The 19473-nt window shown below is 46.2% G+C and overlaps 1 protein-coding gene across 1 annotated transcript in view; it reads right to left on the bottom strand.

Annotated features, from left to right (window-relative positions):
• Window positions 1–1627: 1627 nt before the first annotated feature.
• Window positions 1628–19473, bottom strand: part of SNAP47 (synaptosome associated protein 47) — a 61862-nt gene continuing 44016 nt past the window's right edge. The window contains exon 5 of the mRNA XM_055431302.2: window positions 1628–6289. Coding sequence (XP_055287277.1) covers window positions 6143–6289 — 147 coding nt within the window. The 3' untranslated portion in view covers window positions 1628–6142. The remainder of the gene's footprint in view (window positions 6290–19473) is intronic.

Here is a 19473-nt window from a genome sequence, read left to right as displayed (position 1 = left end):
GCAGCTGCTCATGGTGGGACGGCCTGAATATGGCTGCCTACCCAGCGAGAGCCCGGAACGCAAGTCAGGCTCAAAGAACACAGCCTTGACCGTGGTCAGGATCTCCTCACCTGGACACTGCTCAAGGGCCTTGAGTGGCTCCTGGGTTGACAAGCAGCTCCTGCTGTCTTTGAATTGATGCCCCTGCCGGTCTGTTTCTCACTGAGGAGGCTGAGGGATGAGACTGAGCAGTCCTTCTGGGAAGCAGGACCACCCTTGTCTTCAGACTAGCTGAAGGACCAACCCTGTGGCTTTTTACTTTGAAAATGAATCAGGGAAAATTACCTCCTGGGCAAACCCACTGCTGTTCTGTTTCCAGATGGGTGCCAAAAGCTTGAGATACTATGTGGCTGTGGAAATCAGTTGCAAATGCGAAAACCGATTACAATTTGTAAGGTGTATTCAAACCCATAACTAATAATTAAATCAGGAGCAGTGAGAGGGGAGGGGGCTCCTCACAGGTGAGGCCAGTGGGGCCTTGGAAGCTTGCAGCATCGTCTCATGCCACGGCTGACATCCCAATCAATACAACTTCCTCCAAGAGGGCATTTCATCAAACCCAAAACCAAAGCTCCCCACCCCAACTAACTGCCTGCAGTCAAGTTTCCTGCGTTATTTGAAAATGTCTCTAGGACTGACTGCTATCTTCTTCTCTCCTAAAATCTGTGTGTGCCCTGTTTTGGAGCCTCCAGAGATTACCTGTGGAGACCATGACCTGCCATTTCCCATCTCCTTCTATCTCTAGTGTCCCCCATTTCCGCCTTATAAAGGAATGGGACTGACTAGTGCCATCAAAGCAGGTTCTGACGCTCTCAACAGCCGAGCAGAGTCAGGAAACAAGCCGGTGGGTATCTCCCAGCCTGTGACTGGTACTTTTGCTGTAAGCAACTTTGCTGCGAGCAGTTTGGTCTCACAATTGGCTGTAAGGCAATTGTTCCATAAAAGATAATTTACTAGTCTTGCAGAGCATTAATTATCGATTCTTTAGCTAATTTAGATACAGCAGCCTGTTCTCTAATGCTTTCTGAACCAAATTATGCAACGTTAGAAGCTGGAGGGAAAGAAGAATCAAGGACCTCCTATTCCCCCCAGCTCCAAAATACATGGTTATGATTCCTCATGAGCATAAGTTTCCTAAAAATGGTGACATTATTTGATAGCAGAGTACATGATGTAGTAGAATTTTGGTATTTGGCACAGAATCTGCCTTAGATGATTTGGTTAAATATTAATATAAGGACTGGACATGTGATGGAACATTTAAATATAGTCCAGGTATGTACTACCAAGGAGAAGGCAACGGCAAGCCACTCCAGTACTCTTGCCTAGAAAATCCCATGGATGGAGGAGCCTGGTAGGCTGCAGTCCATGCGGTCGCTACGAGTCAGACATGACTGAGTGACTTCACTTTCCCTTTTCACTTTCACACACTGGAGAAGGAAATGGCAACCCACTCCAGTGTTCTTGCCTGGAGAATCCCAGGGACGGGGGAGCCTGATGGGCTGCCGTCTACGGGGTCACACAGAGTCGGACACGACTGAAGTGACTTAGCAGCAGCATGTACTACCAATTATACACAATATGTTGATAATAGCATCCTTCATCTGTTTATTTTACTTCCAGAAAAATATCAAGAGATTTCAGATTTTTTTATAAAGAACTTACAACTGACATTAGATCCTGAATCCTTAAATGATCGACTGTGAAAACCGAAGTATCATCATTTTCTCTAAGTTATACCCAAATACAACTATAACCATGAATCTACACACATTTTAAATGGTATTCAAATATTTTTAGCATTTTCATTTTTCCAAAATAAAATCTTTTAAAGATTTTGTCATTAGTTTTTCATGTTTCATTATGTCATTTTTGCCTTTTTATCTTTTATGGCAAAAATACCCAAAACCCTCCCAGCCGCAACCCTAGACGCAGTGCTGGCCACCAGCAAAAAGTGCCATGCGAAGGGCTCAAGCCATGCTTGAGTTTGGGGCTAAGGAGGGAAGTGAGACGCCCTCCAGACAATGCTCGAAGACTCTGATGTGAAACTTCAAAGGAACACACCCATCTGGGCAGGTGAGTGCAAAGCCCTGAAGTCTGTTCTATGGCTTACAAGCTAGGGACATGTATAAATGTTCAAATGGCTGAAAGAAGAAAATCAAAACAAGAACATTTTGGAACACATGAAATATATGAAATTCTAACCTCACAGGTAGTTTTAATGACCATTTGTTCCTAAGTCCAGGCTGCCTTCATTTAACAGCAGACCTGAGACATTTCAACAGATACCACGTGGCTTGAAAGATGAAGTATTTTTTACCTGGCCTTTTACTGAAAAAGTCTGCTGACTCTGCCCTAAACAAACAAAAGAATCAGCCATTTCTGAAGAAATGTCAAAGCAGTTTCATTTCGGCTCAGTGCTGGTCGCACAGCTGCATCAGATGTGGGTCTTTATCCTGCCCACCTTCATAGAGTGTAAAACTAACTTAAAGAACTACGTGTGTCAAGAAGTGCAAACACCTTATGGGATGATAGCAAACTTAACACAATCCATTCCCTCAGTCAGAGGTTAAAGGGCAAATAGATTTTGTTACTCACATGCATGAGCTTGACCCCCGACACAAACCCAAAGTCAGTGTTACAGGACAAACTCCACATCAGGAAAATAAAAAACAAAACAGGAGACACAACAGGTCCTGATCCAAACACCAGTGGTGATGACAACAGGCTCAGGATGCCTTTCCTGCCACTCTCCAGAGGTCTACTCACCTGGTAGGACCCACTTTGTTCCAGCCATCAAGACACATACCACCTAGGCCGCCTGAGGATGGCAGGAGAGACCACCAGCTGACCTGCTCGTCTCCTTCCCTGGGTACTGCTTCTAGGAGCATCTCAACAGCTGTCCCCATCATGGCCTCCCCGTGTCTAAAACATGGAGGCAGAGCCAGTGCACCACAGTTGGAGGGAGCAATGGGAAGTGGAATCAGTTCCCCTGGGATAGGAATTATTCCCCAGGGATAAGTGTGTCGTGAGAGTCAGTTAGAGTTCTTGGCAATTTTGCTTCAGCCTGGGTGACTAACCATTTGGCAGATGGATTTTCTGCTACGGGAAGGTGTTATGGTTAAAAAGTTATTTCTGGGGTCAAGGTTTAAAAAAAAAATAGCATAAAATGGTCTTTGATGGCCTTTTCTTTTTTATTATTCTTAAAACACTCTAAGTCTCCACATCAATTTAGCTATTCATGGGCGAGAAAGGGCCCAGAGAACAGTCCTCTAACAGTACAATGTCTTCTGCACCACACACCTTCATGCTCAGAGTTATCTGGTGATGGATAAGGAAAGGGTGAGGCCCACAGAGCTCAGGGCTTGTTACTAGCAGGGGATCACCAGCAGAGTCCCGGCCCCTCTCTCCAGAGGCCTGTTAGCAGCCGAGGTGTCTATGGCCCTGATGCCAGAGGAGTTATCTATTTTCAGGATAAGCTGAGGCTGGCTGGCTGCTGGAGACTGAGCTGGGGACCTCTGACCAGTGCCCACTGTATTCAGAATAGCATCATGAGTGGCACAGATTCGTGTTCACTTCAGCTGCTCAGGGCTCTCCAGAGCTAGATGCAGAGAGAGCAGGTCCGATGGCAGGAAGTCACCTGCTCATTAGAGACATCTGGATAACGCATGCGCCCTCAGATGTTCTGCCTCCGGGCCTGGGGTCAGTGTATGTATGCCTGTACTTTGTGAGTCCCAGGCGTGAGCCCAGCGCGTGGCCATGGTGAGAACCACGCGCTCTACCCCAGGGGACGCGCTCTTCGAGGGCTGCCGTGAGAAGCACGGTATTTGGGTGCAGCCTGCCCACCTGCGCTGGCCTGTGCCTCTCCTCAAGTGTCCCTCCAGGCTCCACAGGGGTGCAGGCCAGCTGCGGCTGCCTCTAGGCTCGAACTCTCCACAGCTGTCCTGTCGACACACTTCACACCTGCGGCGTTCTCCCTGACCTCCCCGGCGTCATGCACGAGAGACGGCGGCATGCGGCTCAGACCCCGTGGGAGGGGCATGAGCTCTGAGCTCATCCATCACCTGAGGCACAGGAGAGGTCAAGAGCCACTCTTCACACGCCTGCGTTGGATGAGAAACCTTGAGAGGACAGGCCCACTTCTCATTCTGGAGGTCAGTAAGTACAAACCAAGTAGGACAAACAGAGACTAGGAACGTAATTTACCACAGTGAATAAGGAAAATAACTGAAAGACCCTTACGACTACTATCTTCGAGAAATGCTACTTTCCATGTCTTTCTGGAATGGATCAGCTGTCACAAGGCTGGGCATCCCTAGGTGACCCAAAATCCATGCCCACTCGGAACCTCAGACCTAATGTGGAAATGGGATCTCTATAGACATCATCAAGGTGAAAAGGTCTGAAGGTGAGATGACCTTAGATTAGGATGGGTCCTAATAAGAGAAAGGACAGGGAGCTCTGAGACACAGAAACATGGGACGGTGGCCACGTGACAACGGAGGCAGAGATCCGGGTGGTGTGGCCCCAAGCCCGGGGATGCCTGGAGGCACTGGTGCCTTGAAATGGCACAAATGATCCTCTCCTAGAGACACCAGAAGGATAGCAGACTGCCCACACCTCAATCCTGAATTTGTGGCCTCCAGAAGCGCATTCCTACTGCCGTAAGCCTTCTGTCTGTGGTACTTTGTTAGGGCGGCCCCCGGAAACTAACACTGTGTCTGTGAATTAATTCTTAAAACCGCCCAGGACTTGGTATGCAAGAGGAGTGGTGCACCACGGCAGCATAGGGCTTGCAGGCACCACCCTGGGAGGGCTGCAGCCAGGCAACTCAAAGCAACGGCCATACAAGGTCTAAGTGTGCTTCTCTGGGCAAGGTTCTTGGGATATTATTTCAAAGCAGCCTGGACGTGGCCTGTTGTGAGAATGGGAGGACGTCACCCACTTCTCTACTTTCCCCTCATCTTCCCGTGAGTAGCTCTCCCAGGAGTCACTCAGTCATGTTTGACTCTTTGAGACCCCACAAACTGTACTCCATCAGGCTCCTCTGTCCATGGGGATTCTCCAGGCAAGAAAACTGGGGTGGGTTGCCATGCCCTCCTCCAGGGAATCTTCTTAACCCAGGGATTGAATCCAGGTCTCCCACATTGCAGGTGGCTTCTTTACTGTCTGAGCCAACAGGGAACACACTAAGGCACCCCAAACCAAGCCAAAAGGCATCAATGTATAGCTTCAAACAACATTCTAAAACTAGCATTTCTGTCTCTGGATAGAAATGGGGCAGAAAAGCAAAAATTAACACTATTTAAAATAGGTGCAATTTGTACTGTTTTCATGTTTGACTAAAAACTGATCAGTAAAAGAATATTTCAGGTGTGTACAGGATGATCTCGTGGTGTACCGGGTATAATCTTAGCTTTTGTTAGAACTTACAGTATAACCAAAAAGAAACGGACCTGTCCATCAGAGAAAAATGGAACAACATGAAGGCAAGGGGGTCTGTGCTGAGCAGGCCATGCAGGAAAGGCAGGCTCGGGACCGAACGTGATTCTGGAGAAGAGGTTTTCCTGACAAAGGATGCGCCTGCAGTGTTCAAACAGGCAGAGGGTTAGAAATAAGAGACATAAATCATCCTTTTTATGGTCACTGAGAATGGAGACAGGATGAAAATACAGCTAGCTGTGCACTGGAGACCCGGGACTGTGGCCATGCAAAGTGGTCCCTGAGGCCTGGGTCCAGCTCACCCTCAGAGTGAAGACACTGAGCTGCCGTGGCCACCTCATAGGGCTCAGCCTGTGTTTGAATGTGTGTGCTCCCGACTCCCCAGGCAGCCTGAGAGGGCCTTGCAGCTCACTGCACTTGTAGGCAGAACTCTTCCCGCGCACTTTCAGCTCCCTACAAGGGAATCCCTTGGTGGCAGCTACGATCACCCCACGCAGCTATCTCGGCAGCCCTTCATCTGAGGCAGCTGCGCACCTCCCGGGACAGGGCACTTGGAATGACTTCCTGGGTCTTCATCTCAAAGGAAGCATGCAGGATCTGAGAACAACGCGATCGAAGTGATTCTCATCAGAAGCAGCCACCCCTACGCTTTCCTGCTCCTCTAAGTCAGTTTCTTCATCCGTCGGTTATGCTTGTCGATGGTTAAGGTTGCCCGGTCCACAGCTGCCGTGATGCCATCCAAGGCCTCATCCTGTCTCTCCAGCTCTGTCTCGGTGTCTAAGGCAAGACCTTTGAGCTTCCTCAGGATCTGCGAGAATAGATAACATATCTTTCCATTATTTTCATAGTACTTCAGAAAATGTGTCAGTTAATGAGGATAACGCACACGCTGAGCACAGAGCCGGAGCCTCCAGTTCTGACCCGGCTTTGGGTCTCACCGCTGCCATTCTCTGGCGCTGACCTTCAGTGAGGCAGAGCTGTTGGGAGATGACGCATCTGCTGTCTGGCCCTGCTCCAGGCCATAAACAAGGAGCCTGACCACACAGCCCCAGGAGATACGTCCCTGAGGCACTGCTGTTTCCAACCCGTGATTTCGACGCTGACCGCTTTGCTGAGAATGTTACCACATCCACATGGAATTCCTGCAAACAGTAGTGGCACGGGGTAGAACCCAGAATCTGCAAGCTACAACTCTTACAACTCTACTTGAGACTAGTTGCACTGTGAACTGTACTGTAATTACATACCTACTGAACCAGAGTTTAAAAATTTAATGTCTTTGACAAAAAAAGAAATGATTTTGAGAGAAATTTCAATGACCAACTGCTTGCAGTAAATTCCATACTGTTCCTCTTTTAGAGAAAGGTTCAGGAAAGGGAGGAACTGCACAGTCTGAATTAAGATGAGCCCTTGGTGCCTGGTTTACTAACTCCCAACGGACCAGCCTGCCTATGGGTCCATGCAAAGTCCTTTATCACAGGAGGATGGGTCTGACGATGAACAGCCCGGGGGAGCACCAAAGGGGAACCCCGAGTGCAGTCCTACTGATGCATGTCACACTCCAGACTGAGATCCACACCCCCCCACAGGTCCCACCCAGAGACACGGGACCCCGAGTGCAGTCCTGATGACATGTCACACTACAGACTGAGATCCATCCCCCGCAGGTCCCACCCAGAGACACGGGCAAGAACGCTCTGGGCTCCAGAGGCACCTGGGACCACCTGAGCGGTGCTGCTGCCTGGGAAAGGAGGCCGCACCTCAAGGAGAGTAAAGCGCACCCACGTGGTGTCTCAGAAGGCACAGTAGCACCTGTGAGGTCAAGCCGATCAGAAAGGACTGCCTGACCACCTGGCCCACCACCCACTGCCGGGGAGAACGCCTCCATCTGATTAACAAGAAACAGAATAGGCAGGGAGATGGTCGGGAGGATAATAAGATCGACTCCTTCCCTAAAAACGGTGGGGCTCAAATGAGATCACAAATGTGAACAAGCTGTGAAAACTATAAAGTGCTATGTAAGGTGCTGCCGCCAAGTCGTAGAACGCTCAGACTGAAGGAACCCAGCAACACACCCCCGCTTTTTGGAGGGGGACGTGGAGATGAGGCCCGCTGAGGTCATCCGCAGTTATACGCAAGTTAGTGACAGAGGCAGGATTTACCCCATCTCTCTTCAAACAAAGCATCGTCACAGGGATCTTCGTCATGAGAAAGAAGAATAAATCCTGATCCAAGTTAGCAGTCTCAGACACTACCTTTTTGCACCCTCTGGGAGCTGGTGGAAACTCCATCAGTTGAGTCACTTGAAAAACTGGACCAAGCTCTGGAAAGTATACTGTGGGGTCAGTCAGCTCTGGAGGGGATGGGCTAGATGACCTAATACAGGAGGTCTTTTCCATCTCTCATTTCTATGATCTCATATGGCTGAGGCCCAGACAGCATAATAAAAAAGCCACCACTCACCACTATGTTAGGCAGGTCCTTCCATGCTGTTCTCTCTGGTCAACTATTCCTTCCTTATTACCTCCATTTTAGTGGGATAGTAAGGCCATTCTACCAGAAACTTGCACAAAGTGTCCCCTGTGTTACACACCTGCGTCCTATCTGACACTTTTGAGGCAGTCTCTCTCCTACGTTGAGTGATTAGGCCACACAGACCCTGTGACTCTCTCTGCAACCTCTACATGCTTGTCAAGCACATCAAAATGTGGTCGTGTATTTTCAGTTGAACTGTCTCTCAGGCCGACCAGGTTCTGAACTGTAAACAATCGCTGTTCGCACGTGCACTAAAGGCAGGAGATGGGCTCTCAGCCAGGGAGCCACCCGCTCCCATCACTGCAGCCAGCCAGTTGTTCTGCTCTGCTCTGACATCAACAGTGCACTCAGAAAACCAGGCAACAGAACTAGAGGAGACGATAAAAGTCTTCCAAAACCCAAATCCAGACCAGTGCCTGTGAGACAAGCTCTGCTGATAATATGCTTTCCCATCCCAACATCCAAATGCTCTCAGAGGAAAGTAAAACCAGGGATTAGAGTGTATGCACATATATATGCGTGTGAGCTCAGCTGGGTCTGACTCTGAGCAATCCATTGGACTGCAGCCTGCCAGGCTCCTCTGTCTATGGGATTTTTCAGGCAAGAATACTGGAGTGGGCGGCCATTCGTCCTCCCGGGGATCTTCCTGACAGCGAGACTGAACCAGCATTGCAGGCAGATTCTTTACTGCTGAGCCACTGGGGAAGCCACACAGATATATGATGTATATGTATGTACGTGTATATATACATGGTTTTGTTTTCTGTGTTCTCATTCCCCAGTTACCTGAAATAAGAACAGAATTGAGGGAACCCCTGCAGTATGCCTGCCCTAACTATTCTCTGTCAATCCTCAATCTAACTCTGTTTTACAGGTGAAGCTGAGAAGGGTGGGTGACTTGCTCGAGTTCCTGGGGTCGAGCTCCTACTGTGGCCCTGAGAACCGCTGCATGGACAAGAGATGTCACGGCCATGACTCAGAGATCACATCACTGAGACACTGAAAGAAACTGCATAAGACCCTTAAAAAATGGCAACAGGACTCTCGCCATGGATAGGCAGTCAATTCACATATCCCAGAACCTGTGCCAGCTCTCAGAGCCCTGAGAGACTATGGAAAGATATCCAATTAGGGAGAACCATACTCAAAATTTCAAATTTTCTAATAAAAGTAAATAGTATAATTAATTTAAAAATGTATTTTATTTAAACCAAATAACCCAAAACATTACCATTTAAACATGTGAGTGGGTGCTCAGTTGTGTCCAACTCTGCAATCCCAAGGACTGTAGCCAACCAGACTTTACTGTCCATGGAATTTTCATGACAAGAATACTGGATTACCATATCCTTCTCCAGGGGATCTTCCCAACCCAGAGAGCAAATCCATGTCCTTGGCGTCTCCTGCAATTGGCAGGTGGATTCTTTACCGCTAGCGCCACCTGAGAAGCCCCCCATTTAAACATGAAGTCAATAAACATTAATGAGAGATTTTATATCCATTCCTTTTTTATACGAAGTTCTCACAAGCTACTTGCGAGAGCTTGGGCCAGCTGCTTTTTAAGTGCTCGGTACCCACACATGGCTAGAGGCTACCACACCAGGCAGAACAGGACCACATTGCCACGCGACAGCACTCTCACCAAGGACCACTGTGTGTGATGGATCCGGTGTGTCCCACACTTCCACAGCCATATTTCTCCAGAGGATGAATCAACTGCCTCCTTTCCAAGATGAAACCGTGGCAAAGGCAAGAACACCTATATTCTTCAGTCTATGCTTAACAAACACAGTAGCAAAAGGCACATATACCTTACTTTGTGAACAGGAGCAGCTGACACGCCTACAAAAGCTGAGCGTTTTACTGAGTATATGAATCCAAATAAAGGCTGGTTCCTGTTGAGTTTCATTTGGAAACAGTTTCACTGAGATGGTCTTAAAAATAGCACTTGTTCTATGAAGCCTGTTGAGACCCTTGGTTGGTCTGCCAAAACTGCACTTGAAATTAATTAATACTGCAAAAACACAAGTGAGATCTTTACAGCTACTGAGCCTGCAAAGAAAATTACTGAGTAAACCTTCAAACTGCTAGTACCTCTGGAATACTGGTTCAGTGTCTTCTTCCTTTAAGAAAGGGACTGAAGTAATTAAATGGCACCGTGTGCATTCCATGCAACATGGGGTGGAGAGAATGGAGAATACGAAGTCTGGCCAAACCTTAACAACAGCTGTTACTTCTGTGGCCCAGGATGACAGGCTGTCTAGTCATCAATGCACCATGTTGCCAGCCTGTGGAATATCAACGGGGCTCTCAGACGAACCTTCGCTGGGCTCTGACTCAAAGACCAGGGTCAAAATGGACTCTTCCCCAAGTCTCTGCTCCACTAATAAATAAACCCAGCAGCCAGCCATCATCCAGCTACATCTGTACCTACACAGAAATTATGTGATTAATAGTACATTGAGTTTTAGGAAAAACTGATAAATTCCCAAGAAATATATAGTGCACATAAGTACAAGTTCAGATAAAATAACATGTAAGCCAGTATCTCCAGGAGCAGCATTCTGGGAAAAAACCACAGAGACGCTCAATGCTCTTCAGCTCAGTAACCAGGAAGTGGGAGCGCCAAGATGACTCAGGCAGGACGCGGGAGGCGCCACATGGTCCCCAGGACAGAGCAGAAGCCTCTGGCTTCTCTGGGAGAGGAGCACCTTCTGCTCGGCCACACGCTATGGTGACCTCCATCTCTGCAATGTCACAGGCCTCAGAGTGGCGGCACAGACGCCATCTGGGCTGACAGAGAGCAGATACAGGGATCCTTTAGCTTCCCAACCATTTTCTCTTTATTTATAAAAAGAAATCAATTATGGAAAAATGGCTCACCCAGTGGAGGAAGCTCCCTTACCAAAACAGATGTATGCCTCACGCCAGCTATCAAGGTGTGAAAGCCTGGGAATCAGAGGCCCCAAGCTCCGCTGTAAGTAGAGCCTCCAAGGGGGTCCTGGAACATGTAGGCTGGTGTTTTCACTGTGTAAGGACATGGCCTTAATGTTTCTACAAAGCCTATAATATGCTAGTTGTTGCCTCACTTATAGTCCGAAAAAAGAAAGTGTTTTGTTCTACCTCACAATAAAACCCCAAGATTTAGACTATTAGTATCTTTAAGTACCTAAAATGAGTAGGAGAAGGAAATGGCAACCCACTCCAGTATTCTTGCCTGAGAACGCATACACAGAGGAGCCTGGTGGCCTATGGTCCATGGGGGTGAGGGGCTGTCACAACAAAGAAGTCGGAAATGGCTTAGCGACTGAACAACAAAACAAAGTTTAATATTAGCTAGACTGTCTGCCTTGATCTTGTTATTAAACTGACCCACTGAAAAACTGAATTTTCTTGCAGTAAGAAACTAGCAACCATTTAAGAATAGAGCTGGGATAAATCAAGCTGTCTGCAGTTCTACCATTTGGGACTATTAACATGCTGTAGAGAAGGCAAAGAGGGAAAAATTGGCTCCCTCTCAACCAAAGCTCTAGAGGCTGTACAGAATATTCTAGGCTACAATCTGTCACATTCAGCACTCACAGGCCACCCCTGTACCCCACCCTGTCCTCTCTGCATTCCCTGAGGTCCTGAGGGTGATCTGTGCTGCACAGGGGCAGGAAAGGGTTCTCTTTTAAGGAGCACCCCTCTTCACAACCCCCTCTCAGCAGAGAGGGTTGAGCATAAACCTGCCTTACACACCACAGCTGTGTCTGTACAACAAGACTTTGAGAGCTGAGTCTTCAGGGATCTGTTAGCCCTCACTTGAAGTCTGCTGAATAGTGCAGTTACAGACACCCTCAATGGCCCACAGCAAAGATAGCCCTTTTAGCTCATGGTCTGGGCAAGGAAAGCACCTCCCAGGACTATAGAGAAGTCCTGGGAACCAAGCTGCTATCAGACTGTAAACAGAGCTTCCCATGATGAGAACCACGTTTTTAAGAGAGGACTGGAATCCCTACCAAATGCTCAATAAACTGAAGGTTCATCTTACATTAGGAAGTAAATGCCTCAGTGGGGACGTCTCAGGATATGAAATAAAGAGAAAATGCATTAATTTGGAACTTCTTCAGAGCTGATTGGGTACAAACATTTGGGGCCCCACTGGTAAATTTGTTTAGAACAGAATTCTGCTCCGTACAGTACCAGCCTCACCTTCACTTCAAGCCCAGCAAACCTCAAGTAGGGACCCTGTTTTGTAAAACGTGATAGTAGCACTTTTTCTGGGAAATGGGCAGCCTGTTGAAGGCCACACGGCTCACTTAAAGGCACTTACTGGCCATGAGAAGCTACGTTTCCAACAATTAGTCCCTAGCCCGATGCTACAGATGGGATGGACAGACGTACACTGCCCAAGGCCATGAAGCTTCCCCAATACTGTGTCCATGTATTCAGCCCAATTTTAGATTTAAATACTGCATAAAACCGACTTTCCAGCCTGAACCAAAAACCACCTAACACTAGTTAACTATTTTTTAAAAGTTAAAAACGATGCTGGTAATGGGTGAGATATCCTGATAGAAAATCAATAAGGAAACAAAGGACTTGAACACCATCTGCACCCAACAGATGCACAAAGCATACTCCACTCGAATCAGTGGAACCCACGGTCTCCTCCAGTGTACACAGAACATCCTTCGGGACAGACCACATGGCAGGCCTCAAAATAAGCCTCAGCTTAAGACTGAAGTAACAGAAAGTACCTTCACAGTGGAATGAAACTAGAAATCTGGAAAAATAAAAAAAAACTCACAAATATGTAGAAATACAACACTCTTAAACAACCAATGGGTCAAACAGGGAAATTAGTAAACTAAGACGAATGAAAATAAAACCACAACATACTGAAATAGTAGCAAACTGAACCCAAGTAGAATTTATCTCAGAATGCAAGCGTGGTTCAGACTTAGAAAATCAATTCATGCAATATACCATATTGTTAGAACAAACAGAAAAAACATATATAATCAACTCAATTGATGGAGAAACAGCAATGACAAAACCCAACATTCTTTGATGATAAAAACCTTAGAAAAGCAAGACTAAAAGAGAACTTCCTTCTATGATAAAAGAAACCTAACCTATCCTTCTGAAACTATTCCAAAAAACTGCAGAGGAAGAAACACTTCAAAAAGGAAAAAAAAGAAGGAAATACTTCCAAACTAATTCTATGAGGCAGGGGGATTCTTTACGGATGAGCCACTGAGGAAGCCCCCCGTTCACTATTGGTGGGGATGTAAACTGGTATAGCCATTATGGAGAACAGTTTGGAGGTTCCTTAAAAAACTAAAAACAGATACTATATGATCTGACAGATCCCAATCCTGAGCGCATACCTGGAGAAAAATCAAAATTCTAAAAGATACAATTCTAAAATTGTTAGTTCTAGCTCTGTGAAAAATGCCATTGGTAATTTTTGCTTTGGAAAGCAGTCATCTTGACAGTACTGATTCTGCTAACCCAAGAACATCTGTTTGTGTGGTCTTTGATTTCTTTCAACAGTGTCTTACAGTCTTCTGCATACAGGTCTTTTGTCTCCTTGCTGCTAAGTCGCTTCAGTCATGTCCGACTCTGTGTGACCCCATAGACGGCAGCCCACCAGGCTCCCCCGTCCCTGGGACTCTCCAGGCAAGAACACTGGAGTGGGTTGCCATTTCCTTCTCCTTCCGTCCGTTCCGTCGCTCAGTCATGTCCGACTCTTTGCGACCCCGTGGACTGTAGCCTACCAGGCTCCCCCGTCCCTGGGATTCTCCAGGCAAGAACACTGGAGTGGGTTGCCATTTCCTTCTCCAATGTGTGAAAGTGAAAAGTGAAAGTGAAGTCGCTCAGTCGTGTCCGACCCTTAGCGACCCCACGGACTGCAGCCTACCAGGCTCCTCCATCCATGGGATTTTCTAGGCAAGAGTACTGGAGTGGCTTGCCATTGCCTTCTCCGAACATTAATGCTACAGATCATTAATATTACAGAATATTAATACCTCAGCTATTAAAAGAATGAATCTGAGTCAGCTGAACTGAGGCTGATGAACTTAGAGCCTGTTACACAAAGTGAAGTAAGTCAGAAAAAGACAAATATGGTATATTAACACATATATACGGAATCTAGGAAGATGGTACTGATGAACCTGTCTACAGGGCAGGAACAGATATGCAGATGTAGAGAACGGATGTGTGCACACAGCAGGGGAAGGAGAGAGCTGGATGGATTGAGAGTAGCACTGAAATATATACATCACCATGCGTAAAACAGTTACTAGTAGGAAGCTGCTGTGCAACACAGGGAGTTCAGGCCAGTGTTCTATTACTACCTAGAAGGATGGGGGCTGGAGACAGGGTGGCAGGAGGGAGGCTCAAGAGGAAGGGGGTATATGTCTACTTATGCCTGATTCATGTTGTTGTACGGCAGAAAGCAACACAACATTGTAAAGCAATGATCCTCCAATTAAAAATAAATAAAAGATACATGTACCCCAATGTTCACTGCAGCACTATTTACAATAGCCAGGACACAGAAGCAACCTAAATGTCTACTGACAGAGCACTGAATAAAGAAGATGTGGAACATATATATATATATATATATACACACACACACACACACACACACACATATATATACACAATGGAATATTACTCAGCCACTGAAAAGAATGAAATAATGCCATTTGCAGCAACATGAATGAGCCTGGAGATTATCATACTAAGTCAGACAAAGAAAGACAAATATCCTTCTTTGATATTTCATGATATTGCTTATATGTGATGGTTGTTGCTCAGTCACTTAGTCATGTCTGACTCTTTGCGACCCCATGGACTGCAGCACGCCAGGCTTCCCTGTCCTTTACCATCTCCTTAAGCTTGCTCAAACTCATGTCCATTGAGTCAGTGATGCCATCCAACCAACTCATCCTCTGTCATTCCCTTCTCTGCCTGCCCTCAATCTTTCCCAGCCTCAGGGTTTCTCTAATGAATCAGCTTTTTGCATCAGGTGGCCAAAGTACTGGAGTTTCAGCTTCAGCATCAGTCCTTCTAGTGAATATTCAGGATTGATTTCCTTTACAATTGACTAGCTTGATCTCCTTGCAGTCCAAGGGACTCTCAAGAGTCTTCTCCAACACCACAGTTTAAAAGCATCAATTCTTCAGCACTTTGCCTTCTTTATGGTCCAACTTTCACATTCATACATTACTGGAAAACCCACAGCTTTGACTACATGGACCTTTGTTGGCAAAATAATGCCTCTGCTTTTTAATATGCTGTCTAGGTTTGTCATAGCTTTTCTTCCATGGAGCAAGTGTCTTTTAATTTCATGGCTGCAGTCAGCATCTGCAGTGATTTTGGAGCCCAAGAAAATAAAGTCTGTCACTGTTTCCACTGTTTGCCATGAAGTGACGGGACCAGATGCCATGATCTTAGTTTTCTGAATGTTGAGTTTTAGGCCAGCCTTTTCACTCCCTTCTTTCACATTCATCAAGAGGCTCTTTAGTTCTTCTTCACTTTCTGCCATAAGGGTGGTGTCATCTGCATATCTGAGGTTACTGATATTTCTCCCGGCAATCTTGATTCCAGCTTGTGCTTCCAGCCCGGCATTTCTCATGATGCACTCTGCACAGAAGTTAAATAAGCAGGGTGACAATATACAGCCTTGACGTATTCATTTCCCTGTTTTGAACCAGTCTGTTCCATTTCCAGTTCTAACTGTTGCTTCTTGAACTGCATACAGGTTTTGCAGGAAAGGTGGTCTGGTATTACCATCTCTTTAAGAATTTTCCATGTGGAAAATTATATGTAGAACCCCCCTCAAAAATTGATACAAATGAACTTGTAGACAAAACAGAAACAAGCACACAGACTTAGACAATGAACTTGTGGTTACCAGGGGAGAAGGGTCGGGGGAGAGATAGATTGGAAGTTTGGGACTGACATGTACACACTACTATATTTAAAAACCGATAATCAACAAGGACCTACTATGTAGCACAGGGCACTCTGCTCAGTATTCTGTAACAATGTGAATAGGTAGTGAATTTGAAAAAGAATAGATACACGTATAACAATCACTTTGCCATACACTTAAGACAAACAACACTGCTAATTATGCTTCAATATGAAATACAAATTTGAAAACCTAGATGTGACATGAAGATATGACAGACGGAAATCATAAGGAAATACAAATGGAGTACAATATGGGAGATAAATGAGTTATGGAGAACATATGTAATGATTAGAAACAGAAGAGCCTGTAATAAAGTAAAAACTGAAAAACATTTTTTAAAAAGGCGCTTATGAAAAATTCAGCTAATAGGAAACTCAACAGGGAAGGACTGAAAGCTTCTGCAAATTAGGAAAAGACAAGAAAGCCCACTTTCACCACTGCAACACAGTACTGCTATGCATTGGAAGTCCCAGACAGAGCAAGCAGGCAGAAAAAGAAACAGAAGGCACCCAAACTGAAAAGGAAGAAGTAAAACTATCTCTGTTTTTACATGTAACTAGTAACCTGTGCGAGCGCTCACTTGTGTCCGACTCTGTGAGCCCATGGACTGTAGCCCGCCAGGCTCCTCTGTCCATGGAACTTTACAGGCAAGAACACTGGAGTGGGTTGCCATTTTCTACTCCAGGGGATATTCCCAACCCACATTGGTTGCATCTCTTGCCTTGACAGGCAGATTCTTTACTACTGCACCACTTGGGAAGCCCCATTTTCATATGACATGATCCTGTACATAGACTATCTCAAAGAATGCACAAGAAAGCTAGAACTAATTAACAAGTTTAGCAAAGTTACACTATCAACAGACAAAAATCAGTTGTGTTTCTATACAGCAGCAATGAAGAATCTGAAAAAGAAATTAAGAAAATAACCCGACAAGGAAATAATATAGCAGCTAACTAAAAAGCTAAACATAAAATTACCCTATAACCAAGCAATTCTACTCTGAAGTATATGTACAAAAGAACGAAAGCAGAGACTCAGATACTTGTGCATGAATGTGCATGGCAGCAGTATTCACAGTGGTCAAAGGCTGTCCATCAGTGATGAACAGGTAACATGAAGCATGTTTCATCCGTACAACTGAATATTATTCACCTATAAAAGGAAAGAAGTACTGATTCATGCTACAAGATGGATCAGCCTTGAAACATTAAGCCAAGTGAAAAAAGTCAAACACAAAAGGATTATAATACTTACAGGAGGCTCCTGAGATTGTGCTCAGTGGCTCAGTCATGTCTGACTCTGCGACCCCATGGACTGCAGCCTGTCAGGCTCCTCTGTCATGGGACTTCCCAGGCAAGAATATGGAGTGGGTTGCCATTGCTCCAGGGGATCTTCCCGACCCAGGGATTGAACCCGCACCCCCTGCACTGGCAAGTGGACTCTTTACCACTGCACCAGTTGGAAAGCCCACTGGAGGGCCCCAGAATAGGCCAATTCACAGAGACAGAGAGAGGATTAGCCGTTACCAGGAGCTGGAGAGAGGTGAGACGCGGAGCTGCTGCTTCGCTGTGACAGACGCTGCTGGGGTGACAAGAGGGCTCTGGGGGTAAAGCCAGCAGTGGCGGTGGTCGTGAAACATTTCTGAACGTAATTAATATTACTGATAGAGTTACAACAGAGAAAAACAATTTTTAAGTAGTTAAAATGACAAGATTTTATTCTACACATTCTAACACAGTAAAAAACACGGTTCTAATATACATAACCTTCCACCGGCAGGTACTCAATAACAGCATAATCAAACACTTGCTTTTAAGACTTGAGGTTCACTCAAAAGCTGACCAAGAACACAGGAAAATGTTCTGAAGGGTGAACAAGTCATCCTCCAAAATGAAATGCCGGAGCATCTGTTTCTTGCCCCTTGGCACTCTACTTTCTGTACCACCAAGCAGCGGCTCTAGAATTTGTTCACTGAGATGCTGGTACAGTCTGGAATCACAAAATCTTACAGTTCCTCATCGGGCAGCTTCTTCCCTATCCACAGTTCCCAGCGGTAACAGAAAGTACAGAATACATCCCCAAGATTCATCGGCATGGGCATCGGGACCCGAAGGACAGGCGCCTCCCCCGTGCAGCTCGGGTTCACACCACAGCCTCTATGTGGAGGAGGTCCAGTCAACTGCAGAGGACACACAGCCACGCACCTGGACTGGCCCTCTCATCATGAACAGTCACTGTCGCAGACAACAAGGGCTTCTGCTAGCATGGTGACCATACCCAACATAATGGGAATTCTGAAGGCTGCCATGGAGAAGAGCTGGCTGTCCCAGGCAATCACAGAGGGCACCAGTGGGAGGCACAGGAAACCACAGCAAGCAGGGCTGGGCTAGGCAGTGGGGGCACCACGTGTCTGTCTGTCAGTCAAAGCAGTGCTCATGGTTACCAGTGACCCAGCTACCCAACAGAGCAGACAAGAAAACCAGAAATGATTCAGTAAGGCATGGCATTTTCCTGTAACTCAGCTTTCCTTTCATTGTGGCCGATTCTGCCTTAGAGGGTAGGTACTGGAATACACCAGAAGTCAGTGCCCTTGCTTTTCAGAAGTGGAGACTGGGTCCAGGGGAGCGAAGTAGCCTTCCCAGGACTATAGACAACAGACAGGGCTGGGAGCAGCGCCGGGACCAGGGCTCATCCCGGGCACACAGCCTCTCACTGAAACGCCCCTGTATGTGAACAACAAAAGCTGCCAGGCGCTCTTCCTCTTCCAATGGCCTCACATTTAGAGACGACATGGGATGTGATGCCAGAAACACTTGTCAGTGATTCATGGTTAAGAGTAACATATTTAAATAAACGGCCTGCCTCGTTTCCAATATTCAGACTGGTATCAAAGCCCTAAATAAAACACTACCCTTCTAACTGACTAAAAAGACTCAGAAGACAGCAGAGGACAAAAACAAGAGAACCTGAGGAGAATGAGCAAGACCTGAAACCATCTCATTTCTCCTTATTTAAAAATCTTCAATGATTCCAAAATCCAGACTCCTTTGAGTGGACATGTCCAGCTCCCTGTCCCCAGACCCCTCCACAGAGCCCACTCCAACAAAGGTGTCGGCACGCCCTCCCAGCACTGGTCAGTGGTCCTGTAGCTGGTGGAATGTATTACCAGTTTAGCCATTCCCACCTTCATCCTAAGAAGTACCAGTTCTAGAACGTGCATTTCTGAGGTGTGGTTTAGTCTACTGCCATAGCTGATGAGAAGCATCATGGATTACCACCCCTCACTTAATATCTCATAACTGTGTCCTGACAATTATTCAAGGAAACCCAGATGTGCTGTTTTCTCCAAATAAACAAGTAATACACTGAAGCCAGGGCTATACAATCCCAATAATTCAGACATCTATTTTAGGCTAAAGATCACTTATGCAAGAAATGAAAGATTCTTTTTTATCCTGACTAGGAAAGGAGACATG

This window comes from Moschus berezovskii, chromosome 8, assembly GCF_049115385.1.
Source record: "Moschus berezovskii isolate FMDL1 chromosome 8, NW_MosBer_1.0, whole genome shotgun sequence".
NCBI lineage: Eukaryota > Metazoa > Chordata > Mammalia > Artiodactyla > Moschidae > Moschus > Moschus berezovskii.
This window is presented reverse-complemented; position numbering and strand designations above follow the sequence as displayed.